Here is a 25,479-nt window from a genome sequence, read left to right on the forward strand (position 1 = left end):
TTTGAATCTCCATCCTGAACTAGATGGTAAGTTAACTATAATCATATATACAATTTGAACATTTTCTACATTGAGCATGCAAATTCAATTGCTCGTTTCATGAGTATATATATACAGCTTCCAAGGTTAAATGTAACTTCTGGTGAAACATGGATTGTTGATTTCTGTGCAGATCAATTTGTTCATCACAACAAAACTTGAGACGTCAGAGGTTACTCATTCATCTGTTCCTGCAAATGGAAATCGAAGAAGAAGGCATGAATTGTGTAAAAGGATTCAAGTTTGAAATGCATATCTTTGTATTGGGCTATCAGTGCTTACAACTTGGGGGAAGAAGTTTGACTAACGGTGGGGCTTGGTCCGGGGCTGTTGATGACTACTGCAGACCGACTTGATTCTTCAGCAAGTGCTCTTAATCTATTGAGCTCTGGCAAGATAATTTTGGAAAGATCAGGTCTGTCTTTCCTCCTTATCTCTGCACACTTGAGCGCCAACTTGGCAAACTCTGTGGTATCTTCAACAGGCCAATCAGAGACAGATGGATCAAGCACATCTTTCAAATTCCCCTTCTCGAGGGCACTCTCAATGTAACGAGTTAGACCCATTGGTGGCTTCCCTGTTATCATCTGCAGATACATAATGCCGAGTGAATAAATGTCAGATTTCACGCCCAGCATACCTGTCTGCTGATACTCTGGATCGATGTAGCAAAACGTGCCAGCAGTTGATGTCATGCGGTATTGCGTCACAGTGTTTGCAACCGATGGAGGGACCAGCCTGGCCAGGCCAACATCAGCAACCTTGCTGACAAAGTTTCGGTCTAGCAAGATGTTTGCCGGTTTGAGATCACGGTGAACCAGTGGTTCTGGTTTAGTCTGGTGGAGGTACAACAGTACAGTGCCTATCTCTGCAGCGATTCTGAACCTCGTCTGCCAAGAGAGAGGTGGGCTGTCTCCTTGTTGGAAAAGACGGTCTTCTAAGCTCCCATTGGACATGAACTCATACACTAAGCACCCACCTTCTGGGCAGGCTCCAAGCAGAAGAACCATATGAGGGTGCCTCATGCAGCTTAACACTTCAACCTGTGTTTAATTGTTAAACAGCACTTAATTAGAGTCAGATGCATGAAGTTTTAAAGTTTCTTGGAGACTTTGTTATGAGATTTCACCTCTTGCTTAAACTGTGACCTGCCTTGAGCTGCATCTGTATGCAAAGCTTTCACAGCCACAGGTGTCTGATCCAGATAACACTTGTAGACAGGTCCATAACCTCCTTCGCCTATCTTGTACTTCTCATCAAAGTACTCTGTTGCATCCTCAATCTCCTCGATGGAATACTTCCTGTATCTGACATCTGCGTTCGCTAAAGCATCCACGGCTTTTTTTTTCTCCTCAGTCTCCTTGAGAGCTTTCATCTCTGCACTGATTCTCTTTTTGGACTCCATTTCAGCAATCCTTTGAGCTGCTTCAGCTGCTTCCAGTGCTGCTTTGGATTTTGCTTTCTCCTTCTCTGCAATGGCTAACGCAGCTTCCTCTGCTTGCTTTGCCTCTTCGTATTTCCGCTCTTCTTCTAACTTCCAGCGTTGAAGCTCCGTTGCCTGCAAGTTCAACAATTCACTTAAAATTGAAGCCACACCAACTCATTGTCATGTGAACTATATACCTTCCGTTTTGATGTGAGCGCTTCCTTGCAAGCTGAACTGTACATTTCCATCGTTTGTTTCAACTCCAGCTTAAGCCTCCTCATCTCAGCCTCCACATCCTCCTGGTTTTCAAGAACTCACAATTATAAACCTTCTTGCATCTAGTAAGCAAGGTGCAAAAAGAAGAGCAGTCTTACCCCTCCTGGTTCAGCAGATGAAAACCTTTCATTCTCAAATGAGTCTCTTGAGGAAGCAGGTGGTGAGCTTATATCCATTGACCCCTGTCCGTAGTTCATCGACTCGAAGCTACCATTGTCAATGTCGGAGAAATTTGATAGCCTTGGAGGAGGAGTCCTGTTTTGGTCAGAATTGTCAAACAAGGAAAGGGAGTGACGGTCAGTACTTGGTCTTCCGGAGCTGAACAAGGATATGTCAGGATCTGGAATCGATAGATCTCCGTATGATGATCTCCCGTTCAGGCCTCTTCTAGTGAAGGGTGGCCTGTTTCAACCAAGACGTTTCATTGTCTGAAGTGAGCGTGTTTATTAAAAAAACAAGATAGATGTGTGTACCTGGAGGACTCAGATTGATCGTCAAGGGACCTGCGCTGAGACTCAAATGATTGTCTCTCAGCTGCTACAAGAAACAAACAAACTCAGTATTTGCAGGAGAATGATATGTAAAGAAGAACTAGAGGAAGTCATTTATTTTTTATTTTTTATATATTTTTTTTGAGAAAGTCATTTATTTGAACCTCTTGTGTTAGTAGTTGCAGGAGAAGGCAAACGTGGATATTGTGGCCTTGAGCTATTCTGTTGAATCTCAATGAGCAGTGGAGAAACAGAAGGCGCAGCACGAGAGGCTGCTCTCTTTGTTGAAAGCTTTCCTTTGGTTATGACATAAACAGTGCAGAAATCAGGTGCATTCTTTGTAATGATTACTGGAATGTCTGTAGGTTTGTTGAACCTGCAGAGTTTTATCACCCAAATGTTAACATCTGATCCAAAGCCAAACCGGAAAGAGAGAGAGAGAGACAAAAACACACCTGAGAAAGCCTCCTTTTGAGGAAGCACCAACCACCAATACCTCAATAATAACCTGATTTGCATATTCAACTAAAGCTTTCCCCACATCTGAATCCTCCAACAACACATCTTTGCATTGTATCTGAAAAAGTATCCAACCATAATAAGCATAGTAAGAGAGACAAGAGGACATGTAAAACCAATGTTCAAGAAACTGCTAGGCGGCCATTAGACGCTTTATATAAAAATATTCAAAAAAAAAAATCGTTATAGAAAAATCGTTTTGTTTAGGTCTGATTTTCCAAGTAGGCGGACGCTTAGAGCTGTCTATGCCTAGACCGATTTTTAGAACATTGTGTAAAAGTGTTTTTGACTCACTTCTTTGCGTGAACAAAGGCAACGAAAGGGAAGGAACAACTGCTTGTAAGAGCCGTCTGGTTCTACAGTCACCACTGAAGAATCACCATTTGCTTGGCTTGTCTCTGAAAAACAAAACACAAATAACCCATCAAGTTCCAAGAAAGGAAAGAAGACAGAAGAAGAAACAAAAAGGTTTTCTTACTAGAAGAGTTTGGGTTAGTAGAAGGGTTTGTTGAGACGGAGGAAGCACGAGGCTTGACATGGACGAGAAGGATGGTTTGGCCTTTCTGTAATAAATTATCAACAGCCCATTTCAGAGCATTTTGGCTGCTCTTGTCTTTGTCTATCGCCACAGCAACCAAACCATCCGTGCCGAATCCTCCATCTTTATCCTTCCTGTTCCTTGCCATCCAAGTCTCTTTAAAGGACAAAATATATTGCGTGTGTTTATTAGGTTTCTTAGTTTGATTCCTCTACAAGATCCTCTCGTTTGTAAACTTTTTAGAAAGGAAAAAAAGGGTATGAAGAAGAGAGAAAGATGTTACTATAAAAATCAATCCGCTCTGTTTCTCTCTCACTCTGTTTTGAGCGCCTCTCCTTCTTCCCCGCTTCTCTATACTTAAAACTTCCTATCAAATCTGTGTTATATATTTTACCCCCACAAAACGGTTCCTTTTCTTGCACGCAATAAATCTATAATCTATAGATGTTTTGGTTCAATAAAACAAGCAAGAAGACTTCATGGCCCAATGGATAAGGCGCTGGTCTACGAAACCAGAGATTCTGGGTTCGATCCCCAGTGAAGTCGTGTTTTTCCTTTTTCAACTCCATCACCTTTTCAAAGTAACATGTCTATACGGATAAGTTTTCTGCTCTACATATAGTAGTGCCAGCTTTTTGAAACAATACAATATTACACGATTAGATAACTCCAAGTCTCCAACTAAGTTTAAGACCTTAACATTTACAATATCTTTTTTGTTAAGATCTTAAGCTTATTGGATGTCTACATTAACGATATATCCTTTTGCTGAAGTGCACATTGGAGAAGAAGAGTTCATGCTACCATGTTGCTTAAAAGTGAGCTTAGGGAACATATACCACTCGACTTTTTTTTTTGTCGGCCAAAAGGAAAGGAACATATATATACTACTCGACTAAGAACGCCTTTTTTTTTGAAAAAAAAAATGTAGTTAACCTAACTATTGGAATGTAAATTATTTTTTGCAATAACATCATTGATATATTCTTTTACTAGTGGTTTTCCCGCGCTCCGCGCGGGTGTTATTATATATTTGTGCGTTGCATTTGTTCTAAGAAAATTATTTTCTGCGTAGGAATTCCTCAAATCTGTTTTTTTCTTTGGTCTGGATGCTGGTTGAGTGTTGCCAGAAAATCCTCTCAAAGCTCTAGTGTTAAGTCCACCAGACGGCCCCATGTTACCATCATCTCTTAACCATTACTAAAGAATTCCTAGGCAGAAAATATCAGATGTGCATGATCGTTTATAATCTTCACGCCGAAGAATTTGTATGTGTTTGCAGAGGCGTGCTCACCTTGCTATGAGAAAGTCAACTGTCTTAGGCCCCAACTTGTATAGCACATTTTAGGAGCCCCATTTTAATCCCTCTTTCAATTGGTTATAGTGTATACCTATATAAATTTCTCTTAGTTTTGGATCTAAACAATAATTTATATGCTATTTTGATTTATTTCATGCTATGATTTAATTTATTATCTAATTTCATAAAACTATTATTTTATTTATTTAATTTTTAGACTTTGAATTATATTTTTTTAGCTTGTATGATTTCATTTTTAAATTGTAGTAATACATTTATAAGCTTACGATTGATCAACATATCTAAATAAACACATACACTTAATTAAATAATTATAAAATCTTCATAGATAATTTCAAATTTTGTATTTTTGGTTTAATAAACTATGTGGTTTGTATTCTTTAAGAAATAATATGACCAATTTTCATATGAATTTATAAATATTAAATACATAATGTTTGTAAGGTTTTTTATAATAGATTTTTGTTACTAATTATGGAAATGGTTTTACTCTAGCCTTAGGCCCCCCAAACACCTAGGCATGACACTGTGTGTTTGTTGTGAGAGAGTAGGTGTTAAGTGTTAACATACTCTTACTTGGTTCAGTTTCAGTAGTTTGTTTCTTACATTTGTTTGATGAGTTTACCTGTTTTACACATCTGATTGTTATACTGGGTTTTGGCATGAGTTACTTGTCGCATGTTCGTACTGAGAACATTAAATTTTAATATACTGGCCTGAAGTCAACTCTTACCAACTTCTGTTTTAAACATGTTACAATATATATCGATGACTGGAATCACAATCTCCCTATTTCTATCTTTTTTATATTGTTTAAAATATATATTGTCTTCATAGCTGTTAAATAAGTTAAGATTGACCAAGGAGGATGATAGGTGCCTATTTAGTGTTCGTAATAATTTAGTAAGTAAATATCAGGCAGATTGTTGTAAATATGCAGTGTGCAGCCAATATTCATTTTATTTATAAATATGTGATTACGATTTGGTAGGAGTAGGACAATGAAAGTAGTAGTGGAGAATCAACTTTTCTTTTTATTTTTCAACTGCAAAACGTCTGAGGCGGTGCATTTACGAAAAAGTAAAGCATAAAATCAAAATATGTCAAAGTTTTGAAGTACTCAGACTTCAGTGTCTGGAAATATTATTTTCAAAGAAAAGCAACGTACAGGTCATTATGTTTTGTAATCGAAGCTCCACTTCTTTGTTCTTTTATTTTTTTATTTTTTATTTTTTTTCTAAAAAGCTTCACTTCTTTCTATGTTAGTCAGTCTGTGGCTTCTTTCCTGAGCAACCATCCATGTAGACCTAGTAGAAGGTCCCAATCCTGGGGTTTTGTCCACCACCTCCTTTGATAAGCAACCGGATGCAATAATATAAGTACACAGCCCAAGTAGAGAAACGTTAAGTTCTAGTAGCTAACAAATATATACCTGCTCGTTGTGACATCGGCATCACGTATATTGGTCAGTTTAGTGACTTCAGTGTCAAAGCAACAAAATTCGAAGTTTCCGTAGCATCAGAGACGCTCATCTGGACACGTTAGTAAATATTGTTCAAAGCAATGTCTTAATTTAGAACCTAGATTGGTGGTGGATTTGTGAATTAAAAGTAACAAAGGTGGCTTTGGTCAGGATAGATTACCTTATAACTCCAGCAACGTTCTCCTCATTGCATGAAACACATGTGAATGATGTGAACCCACGCTGCAATTTGGCCAAAGTCAATGGTTCAATTTTCTTGACAACACATACTTCTTCGGGTTAGAAGTTGAGCCTTCCTTACTGCAACACACCCTTAGTTTTAAAAACTCTTTGGGTGAGTTTGACGACATAATTAAAGGCATATTAATTGTTTTAAAAATGAGTGGTTACCTCTGAAGATAACTTGCACCAGCAACACACTCATTATCTATTAAGAAATTAGTGGTGGATGTCTTATTCAGGAATAGCCGCCCTGAAACAATATTTCAAACAGTCAAGTAACATTTTAAGACAATCGAAAACTTTTTTTAAGACATGAGGTAATGTATTACTGCCTACTAATTTAGGGTTGATGTTAGTTGCAACCAAAACCTCGGGTTCTTCGTTCCTACTCAGCAAATTCTCTTCAAGGAGCTTAGCTAGGCCGTCAAATACTTGCATACATCAGAGCTCCTGAGAAAACATAGTGGAAAAGTTTAAGACACGCTGACAACCTTATGTATGCTTAATAAATAAATGAATGTAAGTAGTCATATACCAATGATTAGGGTAATCATCATGCGCTGTATACTCTGACTATCTTCACTGTAAGCTGTTCGAATCCCCATAATTTTTCCAACAACAGCCTTGGAAAACATGTTTGAAATGCTAGCAACTGTGAATGCAAATAAATATATGGAGCAGCTTTTAAGTTTGGAATACAAAGCTAACCTTGTAAATCAGTATTCTTGTTGGCCAATACCATGAGTTGGTCGTAATTCTAGAACCTAAAACTCACTATTGATATATGAAACCAACAAAACTAAAGCAGAAGTTTGGTTTGATCCGGGTTACTTCAAAAACACTAAGCTCATAAAGAGATCCTTCACTCAATAAGTGATTGATGGATGCATGAAGCAGTCGCCTGAGAAAATACGATCTTTCAGATAATGGCTTTCTCACATAATCCGTTATGTGATGTCTAATTTGTAAAGTAAATGACGAAAACAAAATACCTTGGAATCAAGCAGCAACATATCAACACCCATCAGCCGACCCTGCTTTGACATTCAGAGACTCCCAAAATTGAAGGAGCCTCAACGACCTCCCTACAGCGTCCTGCATTCAACTCGGACAAATGAAGCCGAGAGCTTGTCTAGGAGTTTAAGCTATAATCAAGCGGCATACAGTAAGGAAATTAGAGATCACACTGAGAGTAAATATATGTGTTCGCTAGAGGTTATGAAAAAGAAATTAAATAGGCAATGAAGAGGCGATAGTGGGGTTCATGGGTTTTGGTTACTGAAAAACATTAAAACTGAGCGTTATTTCACCGGAGGAGTTGAGAAGAGCTCGTTAGTTTTTGCGATTTGAGAGCGTGACGCTGTTTTTGAAGTGGGAGGAGTGGAGCAATCACAAAAAACTCAAAGCAAAGAACATATTTATGGATTGTTGAGACGTTATGGAGATCAAAACAGCGCTTTTCACCTCTGTGGGATTTCATCGTGTAGGTCGCAGGAGCAAGAGGATGATGGAAGACAACCCTAATTCCATGTGGGCTTAATATGTAATTGTAATCAAAGCCCATTTCAAATAAGTGTGTCGAGAACCGGAACTATAACAAAAAAGCGTGAATGGTCTGGGATGCGACACGTGTCGCAAAATGCCCCAGTTTCCTTGAGGACGTGGAGGAAGGAGGAGAGACTAAACTCAACTTTATTGTATAAGATATGTAAATCTAAAGTTGTTTTCCAAACGATTAGGCCGTCTCCTTGCCGTCTCAGAAATTTCATTTTGGACAATTCTCCTAAATAAACTATTTTCAAGTTTTGATCACAAAAATAGACCATAAGGAAGAAAATAACCAAAATGTTTTATTTAATAGGTAAAATGATCCCAATACCCTAGATATATATAAAAATTAAAAAAAATTAAAAAAAAATAATTTTCTTATAGTTTTAGATTATATGTTTTCAAATTCGAACTTTTTCTAATTTTTTTTTAATTTCTTTTTTCAAAATTGTTTTTTATTTTTTTTTTCAAATTTTCTTTTTGTAATTCGAAAATGATTTTTGAAACTATTTTAAAAAATTTTATTTTCAAATTTTTAATATTTATTTTTTATTTTATAAAAATTTAAATCTCAATCATAAATCTCCACCCCTTAGCTCTAAACCCTAAGGTTTTGATTACTTAACCCTAGGGGTATAAGTGGTGTATATTTACCTCTTTAATGATACATTTTGGTCATTTTGATCCTTAGAATCTATATTTGTGACAAAAACTTTTTTATTTTTATTGATATCCTAGGATATTTCCCTTTCATTTTCTCGTCATTGCTAATAGCCTAAATGACTAATATTATCCCTTTCTTATTAGCCTTTCTTATATGTCTCCCCACTACTGCATGTATCAAGTCAGCTTTCTCACATAGCTTTGCTTCCATCGTGTTGATGTGTAAGAGAACAAAGATGAGTAGAATTGTGTACCAAATTCAGCAATATAAGGTTCACTTCCGGCTTTGTTCTCTTAGATGGCTTCAAAAGCTAGTAAGAGTTGATTTCCTTTTGTAAACCTAAAGCTCAATAGCGTGAAAGTACTATAAGTTGTAGGTGTCAACATGCCCGAATTATTTTTCACAATTTTGGATGCGAGAAGAAAAAACAATTATGTAGTTAAAATTAGTTTTTATTGGACCAAAATTACTATGGTTTATTAACTGTGTATTTATTGATTTGAAATTATTGGTTATACATGAGTTTAAATCAAATTAGTTTCAAAGTTACTATAATTTCAATTAGATCATATTAAAATCTCATTGAAAACTATGAAATTTGACACGACGGTAAATAGTAATTCATTTTTACGTTGTTGTGGACACAAAAAGAAAATGATAAGCATAGAACAAGCGCTAGTTAAGTTTTCAGTTATGGAGTACTACAACTTGTTTGTTTATGATCCAAAATCAAACAATAAAAACATGACTTTTTAGCTTCTAGTAGCATTTACAGTTGGACAACTCATCATTTCTTCTTTATATGGATAGAGCATCATGATTGAAGCAAAGCATGAAGTAACATGTAAGAAAAAGGTAATTAATGGGCTAATTTTTGTGGAATTATGTCCTTAAAATAATTTGTTTGATGGCCTAAGTATTTTTTTGCAATGTTGGTTGTGTTGTTGTAGTTACTAACTATGTAATGCCTTTTATTTAAAAAACAATTTAATGTCACTACTCTACTTATGATTTCAAAAAAAATATACATTAAGATTTTAATTTTTATGTCTTTAAAAATTAAATTTCGCTAAAACATTACTTTAAATCTTTTTAAATCCATCACTTGAGAAAAATAGTAGTATTTTAAAATCACAAGCTCAACAACAGTGCATTTCAAATAAAAATTAAAGTAGAATAGCATATTATTTATTGTTTTAACAAAAAATATTTCAAATTTTAATTTTTATACACATTTTAGATGAATCACACCAAATTAACAACAACAAAAGAAGAAAAAAAATATCACATGTTTATAAGATTATTCATCTGGAAAACAAAACACAGAAGATATATATTTCCTTCCTTAATTTTTTTTTTTATTTTTCATCAAAATGAATAGAATATTTATTTTCATTCGATACACTAAAACTATATATAAGATTAAATTTCACTATATTTTAGCAACAAAGAGTGTTGTTGTAGAGGAACTATAAGCAAAATACAAAGACACTTGTCAGATGATGAGTTTCAAATCAGTAAAACATATGGCAAAGATATTCAAGGAGGCTTTCGACGGCAGTTGAAAGACGGTAAGCCCAAATGTTTTTTTTTTCATCTTTTCCAGCTTAGGTTTTAAGGTTTAACTATATACTAGATTTTGACCCGCACGCCCGTGCGAGTGTATTTTAAAAGAAAATATGATGCTATTTGCTTTTTATGTCACTATTTAGGGTTGGGCAAAAAACTCGAATTCGAAGAATCGAACCGATCCCAATCTAAATAAGTAGTACTAAATCCGAACCAAAATTGATTAAATATCCAAATTATTTTTGGTATTTGAAGAATTGAAACCTAATCCGATCAGAATCGAATTATTTTTAATATATATAAAAACATCCAGGATATATATGATACTTTTAAGTTCGCATAAATGCTTGAAAATATATACAAATAATTAAACGTAAATATCTTAAATAGTTAAAAATACTCAAAACTCCAAAAATACTTAAGTAATTATTAATTCTCTATCCAAATATTTAAACCAAACCTATTTAAATTGGTTATTCAAATCAGAACCAAATCCTCAAAGATATGAACTGAACACGAAATCCAAAAAAAACCCGAAAACGAACCCGAACGCCCACCCATAATCACTATTATATATATCCATATATGTGTTATCAAAGGTTACAAAATATGTGTTATCCTATAATTAATCGTATTTTATACGTACCATCAAATAAATTTTCTTATAATTAATAATATTTTATACGTACAATCATATAAATAATCACATATATTATATTTTAAAAATTTAATGTGAAATATAAAAACCATAATTTAAGTTGGTGTTTGAAATTGGGCTTTGTATTGTATTTTTATTATATATATTGAAAACATTTTTATAATAGTTACTGGAAAATATGTTAGTAAAAATCAAATTTTGAATATATATATATTTTTGAATGAATTTTTGATATAAATCAATTTTAAATTATTATTTTGATTTGAATATATATATTAAGTAACATAGACCCATTACTTTTTAATATAATGTAATGGACTTTCAATTTTTTTAGTAGCATAAGCCCATTATTTTTTTTCTAACTTACTACTATTCATGTTTCCAAACAATAATATTTTTTAAAGTACTATCCATATTGCCAAACAATCTCATTTTGTACTTGAGTTTTAATAAGATAGATATATTCATGCGTCTAATGGGTCTGTTACAGTATGTTTCTTAATACTAATGAATCTAAAATTCATTTTTTTAGATTTAATCTAACGGATCTGTAGCTATGAATTTTATAATAAAAAGATTATAAAACGCAAATGGTCTAAATATGCATTTTTAGATTTAGTTCAACTAAAAAAAGGAATATATTTTCTAGATCTCAAAAATAAATTTAAAATTAAAATATATATCAAATATTGTGAATTTGCGAAAGAATTGAATACTTAACGTAAAAACTATTAAAACATGTGGATCAAAACATCATATCCATAAAACAAAGAAAAAAAATTCAAAAGAATTTTGAATAAATCTGATAACATCATATCCACAAAACAAAGATTTAAAATTCTTTTAAAAAAAAAAAACTATTATAAATATTGTGGATCAAAACATCATATCAGAAACATATACAAAATATTTTAATATAACCAAAAAAATGTAAATTAAAACATCATATTAACAAAACAAATTGAGCTCGTAACTGGAAAGGTCCATGAAGACAATTAAATATTGGGTTTTCATGTAAATAGTGTTTCTATCGTGGCCCAGCAACAAACATGAGTTAAGTTGTTGAAAAAAAAACAAAAAGAAAAAAATCTATTATGGAACACGATCTGGATGGTTTTGTAGTCTGCATGCTCTTAGTGGGGCCAAGAAACCCATGTGCATACCATCTTCGTCCGGATGTACGAGGCTACTCATGATCGAGAGGTTATCTCTGGTACATATCAAAAGCCGCTTGAAGTGTTGCAAAGCGTGGATTGGCTTGAGGTTGGGGGATCTCCAGTTGAGGTTCAGGCTGGGGATCTCCGGTTGAGGTTCAAGACCATCAAACACATGTGGCATCTCAATATCGAACTCGTCTTCATCCTCAATTCACCACTTAAGAAAACATTAGTAGAAATTTAAAATCACAAGTTCGTTAACAGTGCATTTGAATAATTAAAAATATATATTTAAATAACACAAGATTTATCATTTTAATAAAAATTATTTTAAATTTTAAATTAAATACGCATTCTTGATGAATCACACCAACTAAACAACGACAAAAAGAAAAAAACACATGTTTATAAGATTACTCATGTGGAAAACAAAACATGGAAGAGATATGTTTCCGTAAAATTTTGTTTATTTTCATCACAATGAAGATAATATATATTCCATTCAATTCACTAAAATTATAAATGAGATTAAATTTCCCCATATCTAAGCAAAATATTAAAAAAAATACAGTAGAGACTCTATAAATTATAATACTCGATAAATTAATAATTACGATAAATTAATTAAAAAATTCGGTTTCTAGTTGGATCAATTCAAAATATTACAAAATCAATAAGATAATAATAATAATATAGAAGATTCCATGTAAATATATAATCTTATTAAAATCATAAATTAAAAAATGTTATATAAAATTTTATATAATTACAAGTAATACATTACTTTGTTTGTTTTATATTCACAGTAGAGGTTGTTTCTATTTTTTTTTAAAGATTTCATAATATTTTGATGTTAATCTATCATTTTACACTTAAAATACATTTATATTTACTTGATATTTACGGTATTCACCAAATGATCGAATAATAACAACATAAAATTAAGGGCAAATCTCTAAAATAGCACATTTCTAAGTTTATATCACAAAAATAGCACTCAAAAACTAAAATGACCAAAATAGCATTTTATCTTTTGAAAAATTTAAAATTTTTTATTTTTCAAAATTTGAAATCTTTTCCCCAAAACCTCACTTCTCAACTCTAAACCCTAAAACCTAAACTGTAAACCCTAAACCCTAAACTTTAAACTCTAAACCCCACTCATTGAGTGCTATTTTTGTGACTTTTGGCCTTGAGTGATAGTTTGGGAACAAAAACTTGATTTAGTGCTATTTTGGTCTTTTTCTCTTAAATTAATTTGTATAAATAAAATTTAATCATTTTATAAACTGTGAATTTAAGTAATTTTTAAATTTATACATTAACACATATATATATATAAATAAAAATAAAAATAATCTTAAAATTTATAAATCTATAAATTAATAAAATATTAAAATTTGATCATTGTTAAAGTAATGAAGACAATTAAGTATAGGGCTTTCAAGTAAATAATGTTTCAATCGTGGCCCAGAAACAAAGGAGAGAACCCGACTTGAGGATTAAGTTAGTCAGTTCATCTTCTTCTTGATTCACACTTCTCATCATCAACCATCACCTTAATCTGGGGATTACTAAAGTCGCGAAGCTCTCAACTTAGGATTCTTTTTTTTCCGACAGAGATGGATCTAAATCTCGATGCGCCGCACTCAATGGGGACGACAATCATCGGCGTCACTTACAATGGAGGTGTCGTTCTCGGAGCTGACTCACGTACCAGCACCGGTTAGATGAGATTCCCCCCACCCCTTCTTCACTCTTTTACGGCTTTTTTTTTTAATTGAGAACAAGCTGATTGAATTGGGATCTGTTTATTATTACTACTCGCGCAGGGATGTACGTAGCGAATCGGGCTTCCGACAAGATCACTCAACTCACCGACAATGTCTACGTCTGCCGTTCCGGTTCGGTAATAACTTTAATTATTTTTATGCGAAAAGAAAACTCTTTTTACTTGCTAAGAGTTCTTACTCAATTGGGTTTACTGATTTCCACATGCTCTTATTGAAAGTCCTTTTGCTTTTCTTTATTGTGACTGCATTTTACTGATTACGAGTAGCTCTTCTTGTTTCTGTTGTAGGCTGCTGATTCTCAGGTTGTCTCGGACTACGTCCGCTACTTCCTTCACCAGCATACGTGAGTGTGTTTCGATTCTTCCTTTGATTCCATGTCTTGATGTTGCTTTTGCTTATGCTATATTAAATAGATAATTCGTTTTGCTTATGGTTTGCAGAATTCAGCTGGGGCAGCCTGCAACTGTTAAGGTTTCTGCCAACCTTATCAGGATGCTCGCATATAATAACAAGGTACAAGCTTTTGTTTTTTTTAATTTAAAGCTGCAGTTTGTTTGGCTGTTCTACTAGCAATTTTAACTCAGAATAAGAATAGTGGGGGTGATGTTCCATTTCCACCAGTATCCTTACTCTTAGAGCAAAAAATGGTCTACAGAGATCACTTTTATTTTAAAGGCGTGACCTTGCGAAACGTTGATAGCTTGCTTACATTTCATTGGTTTATGACTTGAGGATGAATTTTTTTGACCCATAGAGGTTGATACTACATGTGTACATGTCTAACCTAGCTGGCTAGTATTCATGAATATGGTACTTAACTAGATTTTGGGATAATTTTCTATTTCTTGGTCTTCTCTGTCAGTATCCTGCCTAAGAGTGATTTTGTTTATATGTTGCAATTTCGGTTTTCTTTATTCTGAATCATAGTCTATCTATATTTTCTAACAAAGATAGCATATCCTGTGAGTTATTGTACATGTATTCCTTGTTTTGATAAGATGGATTGTTGACTAAACTTGTGTATGTCTTTATTGGGCAGAACATGCTCCAAACCGGCCTCATTGTTGGTGGCTGGGACAAATACGAAGGTGGGAAGATCTATGGGATTCCTCTCGGTGGAACTGTAGTGGAGCAACCCTTTGCTATTGGAGGTAAAACACACACAAATTGTTCTGCATCTTATGATCCTTGGGTTTAACATAGCTGTATTTATTCAAGCTTTCTTTGCGATGATACTGAGCCTTTCCTGCAAATAACTAGTGGAACTCTGTGTGTTTGTCTAGGCTCTGGGTCGAGTTACCTTTACGGTTTCTTTGATCAGGCGTGGAAAGAAAACATGACCAAAGAAGAAGCCGAGGTAAGGCGGTTCAGATCATTTATATCTGCTTATGCAAAAATCTCGCAAACCCCTCTTTGTGTTGTAACTGATCCTCTCCATTGTATATACGCTTGTGTATTTTGCAGCAACTTGTTGTGAAGGCGGTTTCACTGGCCATCGCCCGTGATGGAGCCAGTGGAGGGGTTGTACGGACCGTCATTGTAAGATTTCTCTCTAGCCATAACACACTTGAGCAAAACTTATATAACCTCTATAATGGAACATAGTTAACAAACTGCTTATGATGTTCTTTCTGAGCAGATAAACTCAGAGGGAGTGACCAGAAACTTCTACCCTGGGGACAAGTTGCAGCTATGGCACGAGGAGTTGGAGCCACAGAACTCCTTGTTAGACATCTTGAACGCTGCTGGTCCTGAGCCAATGGCCATATGATGCAAGCAACGATTATTCTCTTACTCTGTTGAACAAAACGTTCTTAGATGTTTCGTTACATGTACCGATGTTTTACTCTAAACCCCTGTTTGAAGTTAGGTTGGATTGACTCATTGCCTCTTTCAAGTGGTTATCGTGTTTGTTATAGCTAATGTTTAAATTCCTCTGTTCTGAAATTGAGTTGGTAGAAACTTTCTCTGTAAACAACCAGGAAGTTCATGATTGGCCAAAAAACGTGAGTTAAATTAAATAAGTAATAATTACATAACCTCTTACATGCTTTACACGTGGCTGGACAATGGACATTTTAACGACACACATGTAGATCAAGGACACATGAACTAGAGTAGGAGAGACAAAGGAAGATGAGTATCTTGTCAGGGAAAGCAGCTGGTCATGATCTCTTTGTCTATGGCAGTCTCCAAGATCCCCAAGTCGTTAACGTGCTGCTTAATCGCGTCCCTGACCGTAGCTCCGCCGTACTCTCCGGCTTGTAAGTTTCTCTCTCTCTCTTTCTCAGTCAGCCTGTCTTGATTTCGTTCGTGTTTTGGATCCAACTGAGAAGGTTTGATTCATGGCTTTTCTGGTGTTTTTTTTCAGTCACAGGTTTAAAATCAAGAATCGTCTTTATCCAACAATTCTACCGGACAGTACCGGAAAAGTCACCGGAAAGGTTCATTGTCCTTGATTCCCATATTCTCATTTGTCTCTCTTGTATATAATATGATGGACATTATTGTTCTTTGTGGGGACTTTGTGATGTGTTTTTAGTGTCTATATTGGCTTCGTTTCCCTCCTTGTTTTGTGTGTAAGGTTTTTCTCTTATAATGATTTTGTGATGTGTTTTAGTGTAGACTGTAGACATGGTTTGTTACCGTCCTTGTCTTGTGACTAATCCTGATTTTGAGGTTTCTCATATAAAGATTTGAGAATTTTGAAGAAATTTGCTGTTCTTGCAGGTGCTAAAGGGCATAACAGATGATGAGCGTAAGTTGCTAGATGATTTTGAGGATGTTGAATATGACAGAAAGGCTGTTGAAGTGGTGCTTACGGTAAATAATGTTTGGCACAGAACAACTAATTCTGTATTTACATGTCAGAGTTAGGGTAGATCACCTCTTGATGTTTTTCCAATTACAGGATACTTCAGAAAAGCTACAAGTGGGAACATATGTATGGAGGAACAAAGATGATCCTGATCTTTATGCCGAATGGGACTTTGAGGTTACAAGTGTTATATTACCTTCTGTCCTTGTTGCTTTAATTAGAATCTGAGAGCTTTCATCTTTATGATATTTTTCAACTGTGTTATAGGAATGGAAACTACATGACAGGGAAGCTTTCATAACCGCCACAAAGAAGTTTATGGAAGAGAGGAAATTACCTGAAGCTAAGACGAGGATCGACACATTCAAAACGTTCTTTAATCAGAATGATGCTGAGGATGGGAAACCTCTGGGTTCTTGATACTCTCTCTGTGACATTGGGTTCTTATAGTGAGGCCATTGCTTCACCTTTATTTTAAATAAGACTTGTGGAAACATGAATGTCATAACTCAAATGAAATTACTAGAGAGATTGGCGTGCATGATCATGTAATCCCAAGTAACCTCTTATTGTTTGTTATTTAATTGAAAAGTGACTTCTCCTTTTTCAAAAACTTAAAAGGGCTTATTATCAAATATTCTTTTGTTTGGTTTGGTTCTGTTTATGTACTGATGTATGTGTTTCTGTGAATTGTGTACTGATTGGTCTATGTACTGATGTATGTGTGGCTGCCCTTTGCTCATCGTTTGTCTATATTGATTATGTGCCTAAGAGAACAAATAATAAAGTTTCCTTTTGTTTCTCTGTTTGTCTTTGGCTTATAACTTTGGCTACCAATCTTTATAAAGATGTAAACTACGTGAGTCATGAACGTACCATCACCACTATTTTTAAGTTTTCCTAGGCGTATGGTTTGTTACATGTTAAATTTCTAGCTGGATCTTGCTGTCTTATATGGAACCTGCTCCATTTAAATCGTTAGTAACGTTTAGAAACCTCGAGATCAGGTTCAGGAGATGTTCATGACACATGTGTGAATGAGTGATTGCTTAAGATGGTGGCAAGTCTCCGGGTACATATGTCATGTGACCTTTCCGTTTTATCAGATCTCGGCTTCTTAACCTTTGACTTTGACCACCCTTTGTTGAGAGAGAGCATATTCATTAATCTATGAGTACCTCCTCTCTCTTGAATCTTGATTGATTTTGGGAGGATACCAAGATCATTCCTTCTGATCTTGCCGTACTCTGTTGTGGATGAATCGTTAATTGCATGTGATTTCAATAATGATGGCTACTTAATTTAGAGAAAATGTGCATGTGATGCTGTGACTAAAGTTATTATATTCACTAATTAAGATACTTATTATAGCATTCTGTGTAAGAGCATAGGATACTACTGTACGTTTTGTTAATCTATATACTTTTAACAACCAGTGTCTCAACTTGATGATTTTAAAAAGTACAATGCCGTAGGGTACTCTCATCTCTTTTCACACTTATTTTAATTGATGTTAGTTACTCCATTAGTTTATAGTAATCCTCTGATTACTTGGCATAACTGCAACATCATTACACATGGGGTAGTTCCGGAAAAAACTGAAGATGCATACATAGAAACATGAACCTCTTGCTTTGTTTTCTATCAAGGTCTCCTAAGCCCTAACCATATGACCTAGTTTACGCTTTAACCACTAGCGTATACTTGCCATTGCACCACCACTTCTTGGCTGATGTGGGTTTGATTTCTACTTAAGAGTTAAAGGACAAATGTAGATGTTGAAAAAGTAAACTTAACCATGTAGCTGCTTTTGTTTAGATGTTTCTGAATATTCATTCTTGCCATGTGACACATTCTCCTTCATGTGTCTGATTAGATGATTAACTTATGAGTTATGATACATCAGAATAACTGAGTTCTGGAATTTATCATATAATGGAAGAGAGATTATATTATGAGAGCTTTTCATGTTATCAATTTTTTCAGTGATCAGTTTATACATTTCATTATTCAAAAATCTCTCATTCTTTTTTCTCTTGGAGTTACAAAGTACACAAAGTTCAAATCCCCAAGGGAAAAAAGTGGGAACATGGGGGAAGAGGGAGAAGAATGGTTAAAAGCAACAAACACATCAAAACAAAGACAAAAGTTATCTGCACATTGGACTGTGAGGTTGAAGAGAAGGAGTCCTAGGGCAATCCGAAGGATGACGGTAAGTTACAACTTCATCAGTAGTTGCATTGAACCTGCACTCCTGTGTGGTTAGGTACTCATCAGTCTTGTTGTCCTCCATTATCTTCAAAATGCTCTCAAACACAGCAACTTCACAAGGTATCTTCAACACACCAGCTTGCTGAAACCCGAACTCTTCTTCTGCTTCTCGCAACAGCGCGTGGAAAGCTTGGTGGCTAAGGTAGTCCGTTGGTATCTTGTATCTCTTCTCCTCTTTCCCCACCGAGACAGCTAAGTAGCCTTTGGGAACAGCTGTTACATCTGTGAAGGATAGTGTTCTCTTCAGAAACTTGATGCTCTTACTTGCACTTCCACTTCCAGTTTTGGTTAGGTTGTTGTTGATGTCTTCTTCGTTGTTAATCTTGTTGTTGTTGGCTTGTTTTGATGCTTGAGCGACTTTTCGCCATTTCTTGAGGATTTGTTGAAGCTTTACGATGTCTCTTATTTTGTTTGACTTCTTGGCTTCCATGACGGTAACAGAAGAAGACATGGCTATGTTCTTTTATGTTTGATGATCTTTGTGTTGTGTAATGATGGAGAGAGACATGGTGGGTTCTTGAGGTTATGGAGATATATATATAGGCCTTGATGACGTTTTGGAATCTTGTTTTAATTAGTTTACAGATTAATTTTGAAGCTAAATGATTAAAATAGTTGACTAATCATATGCTTTTGGATTTCTTAATTCTCTCAACTTGGAAAACCTTAGGGTCGGGTTATTACTTCTAGTTTGACTTTCTTTTAACTTAAATCGTCATTAAGGCCATGTTTAATTATGCTTTTGTGATTTGCGTTTTAAATCCGCAATCTGTATACACTTTTGGGAGTGTTTCAAAAAAAAAAAAAAAAAAAAAAGTATACTATACACTTTTGGGTATTGATAACACCGCTAAAGAAAAAACTACAAAAAGATGTAAAACTAAGTTTACTGGTTCTAGTATTATTTTATCTTTTCAGAATTAGTTTATACTTTGGTTTAGTTTTGTTAATTATTTATGTGGTGTATGTAACATATTATAAAAGTAAACATATAGTAGAAGAATATTTATATATATGTAATAGAAAGAAATCACTGTTTTCCTAATTTTCCTAATGAAAAGAGATAAATAATCCCTAAATAATAATACTCCTTCAAACGTAAAGTGCAGTAGTAATGTTGTGGTGACTGGTGAGAGAGAGCAAGAAAAAAAAGGAGACATAAAACATGGGGAAGGCTTCAATTTCCAAAGCAAACGGTTTCACACTTTTACCAAACACTTTCAGTTCAGTTCCCCAGGAATCTAACGATTGGATCTCTTCTTCCAGAAATATACATATAATATGAATACGGATTAGTATTAATTAGATTACATAGTCCTCTTTTTAGTAATTGTATAAGCTTTACATATCACTAACGACAAACGAAAAAGACTCATTTTTTTAACTAATGCATCCTTCAGAAGTCCCATTCGTAGAACATGGAGGCCATGCCGGTAAAGGACTTGTATTTCCACGTCAATGTTAGTGCGATTTCAGGTTTTCACTGCACCTCCCCATGTGAAATTTCTTCCTTCTTTTTTATTTTTTCGAAATTTCTTACTTTTCTTTTTTTTTTTGATAATCAAATTTCTTACTTTTCTCTTCCTTTTTTTTATAGTGATTTCAGATGAGATCATTTCGTAACTACGCATGTTGCCTTTGTTTATGGTAATACCCTTTTTTTTGTTCACCAGCTTGTGGTAATACTATATTATAAGTTTAAACAAAATTATGTAACAGTTCATAAAAAAAGAATATAATACAGTCTAGTTCTAATCAACATATCTTTTTTTGACTGATCTAATCAACATATCTTAGTTTTGAACTTACATTGTATATATTTGTGTGTGGTCATGGCTCCAAGGATTATTGACTTTTAAAAGGATGTCTCGACGTAAAACTATGGTTCGTTTTTTAGAGGCTCAAGTAAAATTTCTAACTAAATATAACCAATAAAATACCAAAGAAAGGATATTTGACAAATCTAAAAATAAAAATAATGATTGGCTTCAGCAGCTGAAATCATGTGTTCTTAATTGATAATATTCGAATTTATTTAGTTTCTTTATGATGTCAACAACAAAGTCGGCTTATTATATATTACGTGAAATACATGATAAGAAGTTGACGCCGAGTTAATATAATAAGAAACTTTTCTTTAGTGCATTATTCAATATTATAGCATTTAAGTTTTCGGACTGGCAATGGTTGCATGTGCTGGTGATGAACCGGCAATGAATATATCAGCAACGATTACGCAAAAGCATTTCCTATAAACGTAAAATAATGATAGTATTACATTACAGGATATTAGGTTTGGAATTTTTAATAATGATATAATTGGAAAGTACTTCACCAATTAGGCCACCAATCCACCATTAACTTTTACTATATTTTTCTAACAATTAATCTATGAATGATTCTTTTACGTAGTGGCCCGTACAACATGGCCTTTATCACAGATTCACAATTCACGTTCTTCTTTTTCCTGTACGCATTAGTAGATTATTATTTTCTGTTTATTTATGCTAACAGTTATAAGTTTTTTTTGTACCAAATTCAAATGATTGATTACTTTTTCCTTCCTAAAAAAAACATCCAGAGTATTTTCAGGGATAAGTAGGTTTGTATAAATCCGTACATTTTCATGATTTAATATAAATAACTTCATAGAAAAAATCATATAAAATTGAATTGCTACTAACTACCCTGGAGAGAAACAAACATGTATGATTGAGCACCTATGAACTTGAGAAAATATAATTAACTGGAATAAAACAAGCTGGCTTTTATTCCCTGATCTTCTACAATCTACATGCCTCTGATCAATAATGATGTTCATGATTGTAATTAGTTTTAGATGATTATTCGATAATAGTATATTACATCTATAATATATATTTATATATGTGATACACATCCCCAATCTATTTATTATATTTTTATATATATGATACACATCCCCATTTCCGTTTTATTTTAATCTGATCCTGCGTTTGCTTTTGCTTGATCTGATTTCCAATGTCTTCAAGATTTGATTTGCTGTTTTACAAAATGGATAGATGCGTTAAAAGTTGTGACAAAATAGGATGATGCATTAAGTGGCTACAAACTAAGAAACTAAGATGATCATCTTTTTAGTTTTTACTATTATTCCACTAAGTTCACAACTCTCAAGCCCAAATTATCTTATAATGTATATTGGGCTACTAATACTTTGAGACCAACACACATTTTCTAGTAATAGTTGTGGGAATGAATAACCGTGCAAGCTGTCTTTATCTTCAGTGCCATTTATCTCCAGGTTTCCCTCTCTTTCATCTTGCTTATAGTGACGTTGTTTGTCCTTGCATGTGACGGAAGTTTCTAACTAGAGTACATTATTGAATATTGATGTTTCATGATCTTTCTATTGTTTTTATTTTGGTGTTTTGTGATTCAAAAGATGAAGACTTTGTTCTGTAGAGCAATTTTTTTTTTTATTTAAAAATCGTTACATACAGATATGACTGCTTATGGGCATAGTCGGACGAGAATTCGTCTTGACTTTCCAAATGTTTAAAACTACATTATACATACGTAGCATGGCTATCAAATTATTAAAAATAATTTTAAAATGTTTATGATCTTTTAAATCTCAGATCTAGCTCTGTACAGATTCAACAAACTTGCGTTGATACTTCACATTTTTGTTTTTTTTTTTGGTATTGTTTCTTTGGCCACGCATACGTTTTCCAAAAAATGGTTCAACGACGTTTCATGGTATGTCTTTTGTTCTATGTTATATCTTATGATATATACAAAAAATATTCAGTTTTTTTTTTTTTTTTTTAAAGATATTACCCAAGAAAGCTTTACTCTAGCAGAATTTTGTTTTGTTACCAGCTCATCAGAGACATTTCTAAAAAAAATGGGTTCAACAAATGAGAGTTTATTCCACATGTGGGAAACATGATTCGAACATCAACGCCTGAAGATGATGTCGGATCTATGGCGAATGACTAAGCTAAACAACACTGACATTGAAAGTCACGATATACATTATCATTAAGTCGATCTCCAAGCGACATACAAATAAAATTAGTAGCTAATGTAGTGTTTCATGGAATGGAAGTGTTAATATTGATCATTAATTAAGGTTCGACATACAAATTCTATGTACGATACTTTTAGAAACATATCTTATCGGTTAATTTGAATATTATTAAATTAAAAAAAGGAATCAAAGGTTCTAATTTGCTTTGAATATATGCTATTTTAGAGCTGTCTTGTATATTAAAATAAACCAAAATATAGTTCATAGTCATCTAAGAGAAGGAAACCACTCACAAAAGCCAATAATTAATTCCGGGGCAATTAAGCTCTAGCAAATTGATATTACTACTGTGTTTTTCTTTAGAAAAAAAAAACATTAATTGAACCAGTATTTTATTGTCACTATGGAATCCATGTCATAGACATAAGCTAATACGGATTTAGGAAACCCTCTCTTGACTTCAAAGCTAGTTATGATTCATACTCTATATCCAAGATGGTTTTTGTTATTTTTCAGATCACCAATCGAATCTTTGGAAATAATATGTTTGTTTTCTTTTCTTTTTGGAATGTATATATACATGTAAACCACTCTGCCGAGATAAAATGATATTTAGGAGCACATCCCTTGTGGGACGAGGCAGCATAATAATTTTTCTGGTGAAATATTTTAAAATGCAAACAGCCACATAACTTTTCGTTAACATATCTTTTTTTTTTTTTTTTTTTTTAACATATCTTCACGATTTTATTTCGCACATCTTCAAATCTGATGCGTCTTGATATAAGTTATTCTTATGCTTCATAGTGGAAACTATAGACATGTTCTATAACTCGTGTGTTCTAAACATCTATGACTTTGCTTAGTACACAAAAACATAGTACGTACATGCATGTATATATATGCGAACTTATGTATACAATTTAAATTTTCTTTAACATTTCCATCCTGCTGTGTCAGCAACTTTCAATTAATTGAAATGGTTTGGAAACTAGCTATACTATTGTTTTTTACTTATTCTGTTATACGATGGCCATTCATCCTTCTATATATATATGATGGTTCTATACTACTGAATTTGAAATTGAGTGTGTTTAGGTATTCAAATTTATCATCATAACAGTCTCTCGATCAATGTTCTAAAAATCGCTAGGCGATGGTTAGTTATTTTATACAAGATTTTTGTTTAAGCGGATATTTAGACCGATTTTTTTTAACACCTAAACCATTTTTTTAATAAACCGATTTGAAAAAAATTGTTTCGTTCATATCCGATTTGCCGATCAGGCACCACCTAGACTGATTTTTAGAACATTTCTCTTGACTATTTTATATATTATGTGATGTGTAAATTGAATACATTTATTAAGGGATGATATATATATTGCTTCATGATTGATTCATGTTTTTGACGTTCCTTTAGTAGTAACTAGTAACTAATAAGAATATAAAGGAGCACTAAAAAGTCTTGAGTTATAAAAGAACTCAAAATACGAACCAAGCCACACTTCCCGTCTAAGAACGTCGCGACCAAAGGTTGACTCTCTATTAAGCAATTATTGTCAATATATTTTTACTTTATTATCGTTTTGTATTTGATTCTTCAAATATTAGCAGCGAAAGATTCAAAGTAGTTATTCTTCGAAAGCATATATTTACTTTGCAATAGAATTAGAATGATAGACTCATGCATGATGCATAGATGGGAAAATAGAAACTGAACCATCAATTCAAATTGATTAAGCTGTTCTTTTTTATTGTCTGAAACAAACCGCGTCATTTCATTTCATCTTAAAAATATGTAATTTTGTTAAACCAGAAAAAGAAGAAGTAACTTTGTATACAGTAAACATACTATTACGAAATAAAAGGGTTTATAGATATACCTAACTTATATCATGTGTTTTTCATGCTTATTGGTTGTAATTTGTAAATAGTTATTGATTGCATTGTTTTGTACATGATTAGGTTGTATATAACATCTAAATTGGTATACTATAAACTAGTATAATTGTTTTGGTTCAGGCGTTCAGCCTCTGGTTTAAGACTATCTTGCAATGTGTATATAAACTCCTAATTGTACATTTTCTCCTAATTAATGAAAACAAGATTTATTTGGTAAAATGTAATAATTGGGGGGGGGGGGGGGGGGGGTGGTTTATGTTAAAGTAGAAGTAAAAAAGTTTATGAGAAGAATTCTGAAAGTAATAGCTAGGACTCCAACGTTTTGGAAGATAAGTGGAGTGGGTGAAATGAACACACAAAAACCTAATAAATAAGTAATGACAAAGGATTGAAATGGTTAAAGGTCGGCCTCATGTCCTCTCTTGTCTCATATGATATGGTCCTCGTCAGATTTCACTCATTTTATTTTTGCTAAATCATTATGTATAAGTTATGTAAAAAAAAAGACTTATTGCGCTATGTTCGAGTTTTTTTTATTGTTTAACTTTTTAGTAGTATCTCATAAATTGAAGAAACTTGAAGTTATTCATAAATAAATACCAATGGTCTGATTTCGTGTTTGAAAATACTTATTTGTAAGGATAGAAGGAAAATTATGGTTTTCGATGACATCAATCAGTGTAAGAAATAACAAGGATTGAAATATCTATAAGAAAATTTGGATTTTGATTATAATTTCAGAATAATCCTTCAAATACTAAATCAT

The 25,479-nt window shown here is 33.6% G+C and overlaps 4 protein-coding genes, 2 long non-coding RNA genes and 1 other non-coding gene across 19 annotated transcripts; 4 read left to right on the forward strand and 3 right to left on the reverse strand.

The window, feature by feature from the left end:
- Window positions 1-16: 16 nt before the first annotated feature.
- Window positions 17-3,437, reverse strand: LOC106452798 (U-box domain-containing protein 35). 2 transcript variants are annotated; one of them, XM_022717008.2, is made up of 10 exons: window positions 3,230-3,437; window positions 3,046-3,149; window positions 2,688-2,809; window positions 2,397-2,608; window positions 2,215-2,275; window positions 1,840-2,143; window positions 1,663-1,764; window positions 1,169-1,597; window positions 322-1,082; window positions 17-230 (listed from the first exon to the last, which is right to left on the reverse strand). In XM_022717008.2, exons 1-10 carry the CDS (start codon window positions 3,435-3,437, stop codon window positions 221-223), a joined length of 2,313 nt encoding a protein of 770 aa, XP_022572729.1. In that variant the 3' UTR covers window positions 17-220. The 2 variants fall into 2 exon arrangements, with proteins under 2 accessions (XP_022572729.1, XP_022572728.1); XM_022717007.2 differs by having other exon boundaries at window positions 2,215-2,278.
- LOC125591402 lies at window positions 2,135-3,558 on the forward strand. The gene is made up of 2 exons (XR_007327396.1): window positions 2,135-2,561; window positions 3,064-3,558. It is a non-coding gene; the product is annotated as an uncharacterized LOC125591402 (long non-coding RNA).
- A 204-nt stretch (window positions 3,559-3,762) lies between these two features.
- Window positions 3,763-3,835, forward strand: TRNAR-ACG. Its single transcript has one exon. It is a non-coding gene; the product is annotated as a tRNA-Arg (tRNA).
- Window positions 3,836-5,626: 1,791 nt separating this feature from the next.
- LOC106407505 lies at window positions 5,627-7,882 on the reverse strand. Of its 12 annotated transcripts, none has more exons than XR_001281794.3 (8): window positions 7,780-7,882; window positions 7,308-7,460; window positions 6,851-7,216; window positions 6,645-6,765; window positions 6,484-6,565; window positions 6,254-6,405; window positions 6,043-6,142; window positions 5,627-5,958 (listed from the first exon to the last, which is right to left on the reverse strand). It is a non-coding gene; the product is annotated as an uncharacterized LOC106407505 (long non-coding RNA). The 12 variants fall into 12 exon arrangements; XR_001281796.2 differs by having other exon boundaries at window positions 7,308-7,410; window positions 7,780-7,868; XR_001281793.3 differs by having other exon boundaries at window positions 7,626-7,858.
- A 5,479-nt stretch (window positions 7,883-13,361) lies between these two features.
- LOC106411431 (proteasome subunit beta type-6-like) lies at window positions 13,362-15,651 on the forward strand. The gene is made up of 8 exons (XM_013852193.3): window positions 13,362-13,636; window positions 13,744-13,820; window positions 13,992-14,047; window positions 14,145-14,217; window positions 14,744-14,855; window positions 14,988-15,061; window positions 15,169-15,243; window positions 15,344-15,651. Exons 1-8 carry the CDS (start codon window positions 13,534-13,536, stop codon window positions 15,473-15,475), a joined length of 702 nt encoding a protein of 233 aa, XP_013707647.1. The 5' UTR covers window positions 13,362-13,533; the 3' UTR covers window positions 15,476-15,651.
- Window positions 15,652-15,743: 92 nt separating this feature from the next.
- On the forward strand, window positions 15,744-17,125 carry LOC106411432 (AIG2-like protein C). Its single transcript, XM_013852194.3, has 5 exons — window positions 15,744-15,968; window positions 16,076-16,148; window positions 16,435-16,527; window positions 16,616-16,699; window positions 16,790-17,125. Exons 1-5 carry the CDS (start codon window positions 15,841-15,843, stop codon window positions 16,940-16,942), a joined length of 531 nt encoding a protein of 176 aa, XP_013707648.1. The 5' UTR covers window positions 15,744-15,840; the 3' UTR covers window positions 16,943-17,125.
- A 1,351-nt stretch (window positions 17,126-18,476) lies between these two features.
- LOC106345595 (auxin-responsive protein SAUR63-like) lies at window positions 18,477-19,453 on the reverse strand. Its single transcript, XM_013784770.3, has one exon. It carries the CDS (start codon window positions 19,242-19,244, stop codon window positions 18,672-18,674), a length of 573 nt encoding a protein of 190 aa, XP_013640224.1. The 5' UTR covers window positions 19,245-19,453; the 3' UTR covers window positions 18,477-18,671.
- Between the last annotated feature and the right edge of the window lie 6,026 nt (window positions 19,454-25,479).

This window comes from Brassica napus, chromosome A3, assembly GCF_020379485.1.
Source record: "Brassica napus cultivar Da-Ae chromosome A3, Da-Ae, whole genome shotgun sequence".
Classification (NCBI taxonomy): domain Eukaryota; kingdom Viridiplantae; phylum Streptophyta; class Magnoliopsida; order Brassicales; family Brassicaceae; genus Brassica; species Brassica napus.

Excerpts from the sequence above, each read along its gene's own strand:
- LOC106452798 (XM_022717007.2), bottom strand. The coding sequence starts at position 3,437 with ATGGCAAGGAACAGGAAGGATAAAGATGGAGGATTCGGCACGGATGGT. Across the intron at positions 3,150-3,229 it reads TACTAACCCAAACTCTTCTA|AGACAAGCCAAGCAAATGGT; the intron begins GTAAGAAAACCT and ends TTTGTTTTTCAG. Across the intron at positions 1,083-1,168 it reads GGTCACAGTTTAAGCAAGAG|GTTGAAGTGTTAAGCTGCAT; the intron begins GTGAAATCTCAT and ends AATTAAACACAG.
- LOC106411431 (XM_013852193.3), top strand. The coding sequence starts at position 13,534 with ATGGATCTAAATCTCGATGCGCCGCACTCAATGGGGACGACAATCATC. Across the intron at positions 14,856-14,987 it reads GCAACCCTTTGCTATTGGAG|GCTCTGGGTCGAGTTACCTT; the intron begins GTAAAACACACA and ends GTGTTTGTCTAG. Across the intron at positions 15,062-15,168 it reads TGACCAAAGAAGAAGCCGAG|CAACTTGTTGTGAAGGCGGT; the intron begins GTAAGGCGGTTC and ends TGTATTTTGCAG.
- LOC106411432 (XM_013852194.3), top strand. The coding sequence starts at position 15,841 with ATGAGTATCTTGTCAGGGAAAGCAGCTGGTCATGATCTCTTTGTCTAT. Across the intron at positions 16,149-16,434 it reads CCGGAAAAGTCACCGGAAAG|GTGCTAAAGGGCATAACAGA; the intron begins GTTCATTGTCCT and ends CTGTTCTTGCAG. Across the intron at positions 16,700-16,789 it reads ATGCCGAATGGGACTTTGAG|GAATGGAAACTACATGACAG; the intron begins GTTACAAGTGTT and ends ACTGTGTTATAG.
- LOC106345595 (XM_013784770.3), bottom strand. The coding sequence starts at position 19,244 with ATGTCTTCTTCTGTTACCGTCATGGAAGCCAAGAAGTCAAACAAAATA.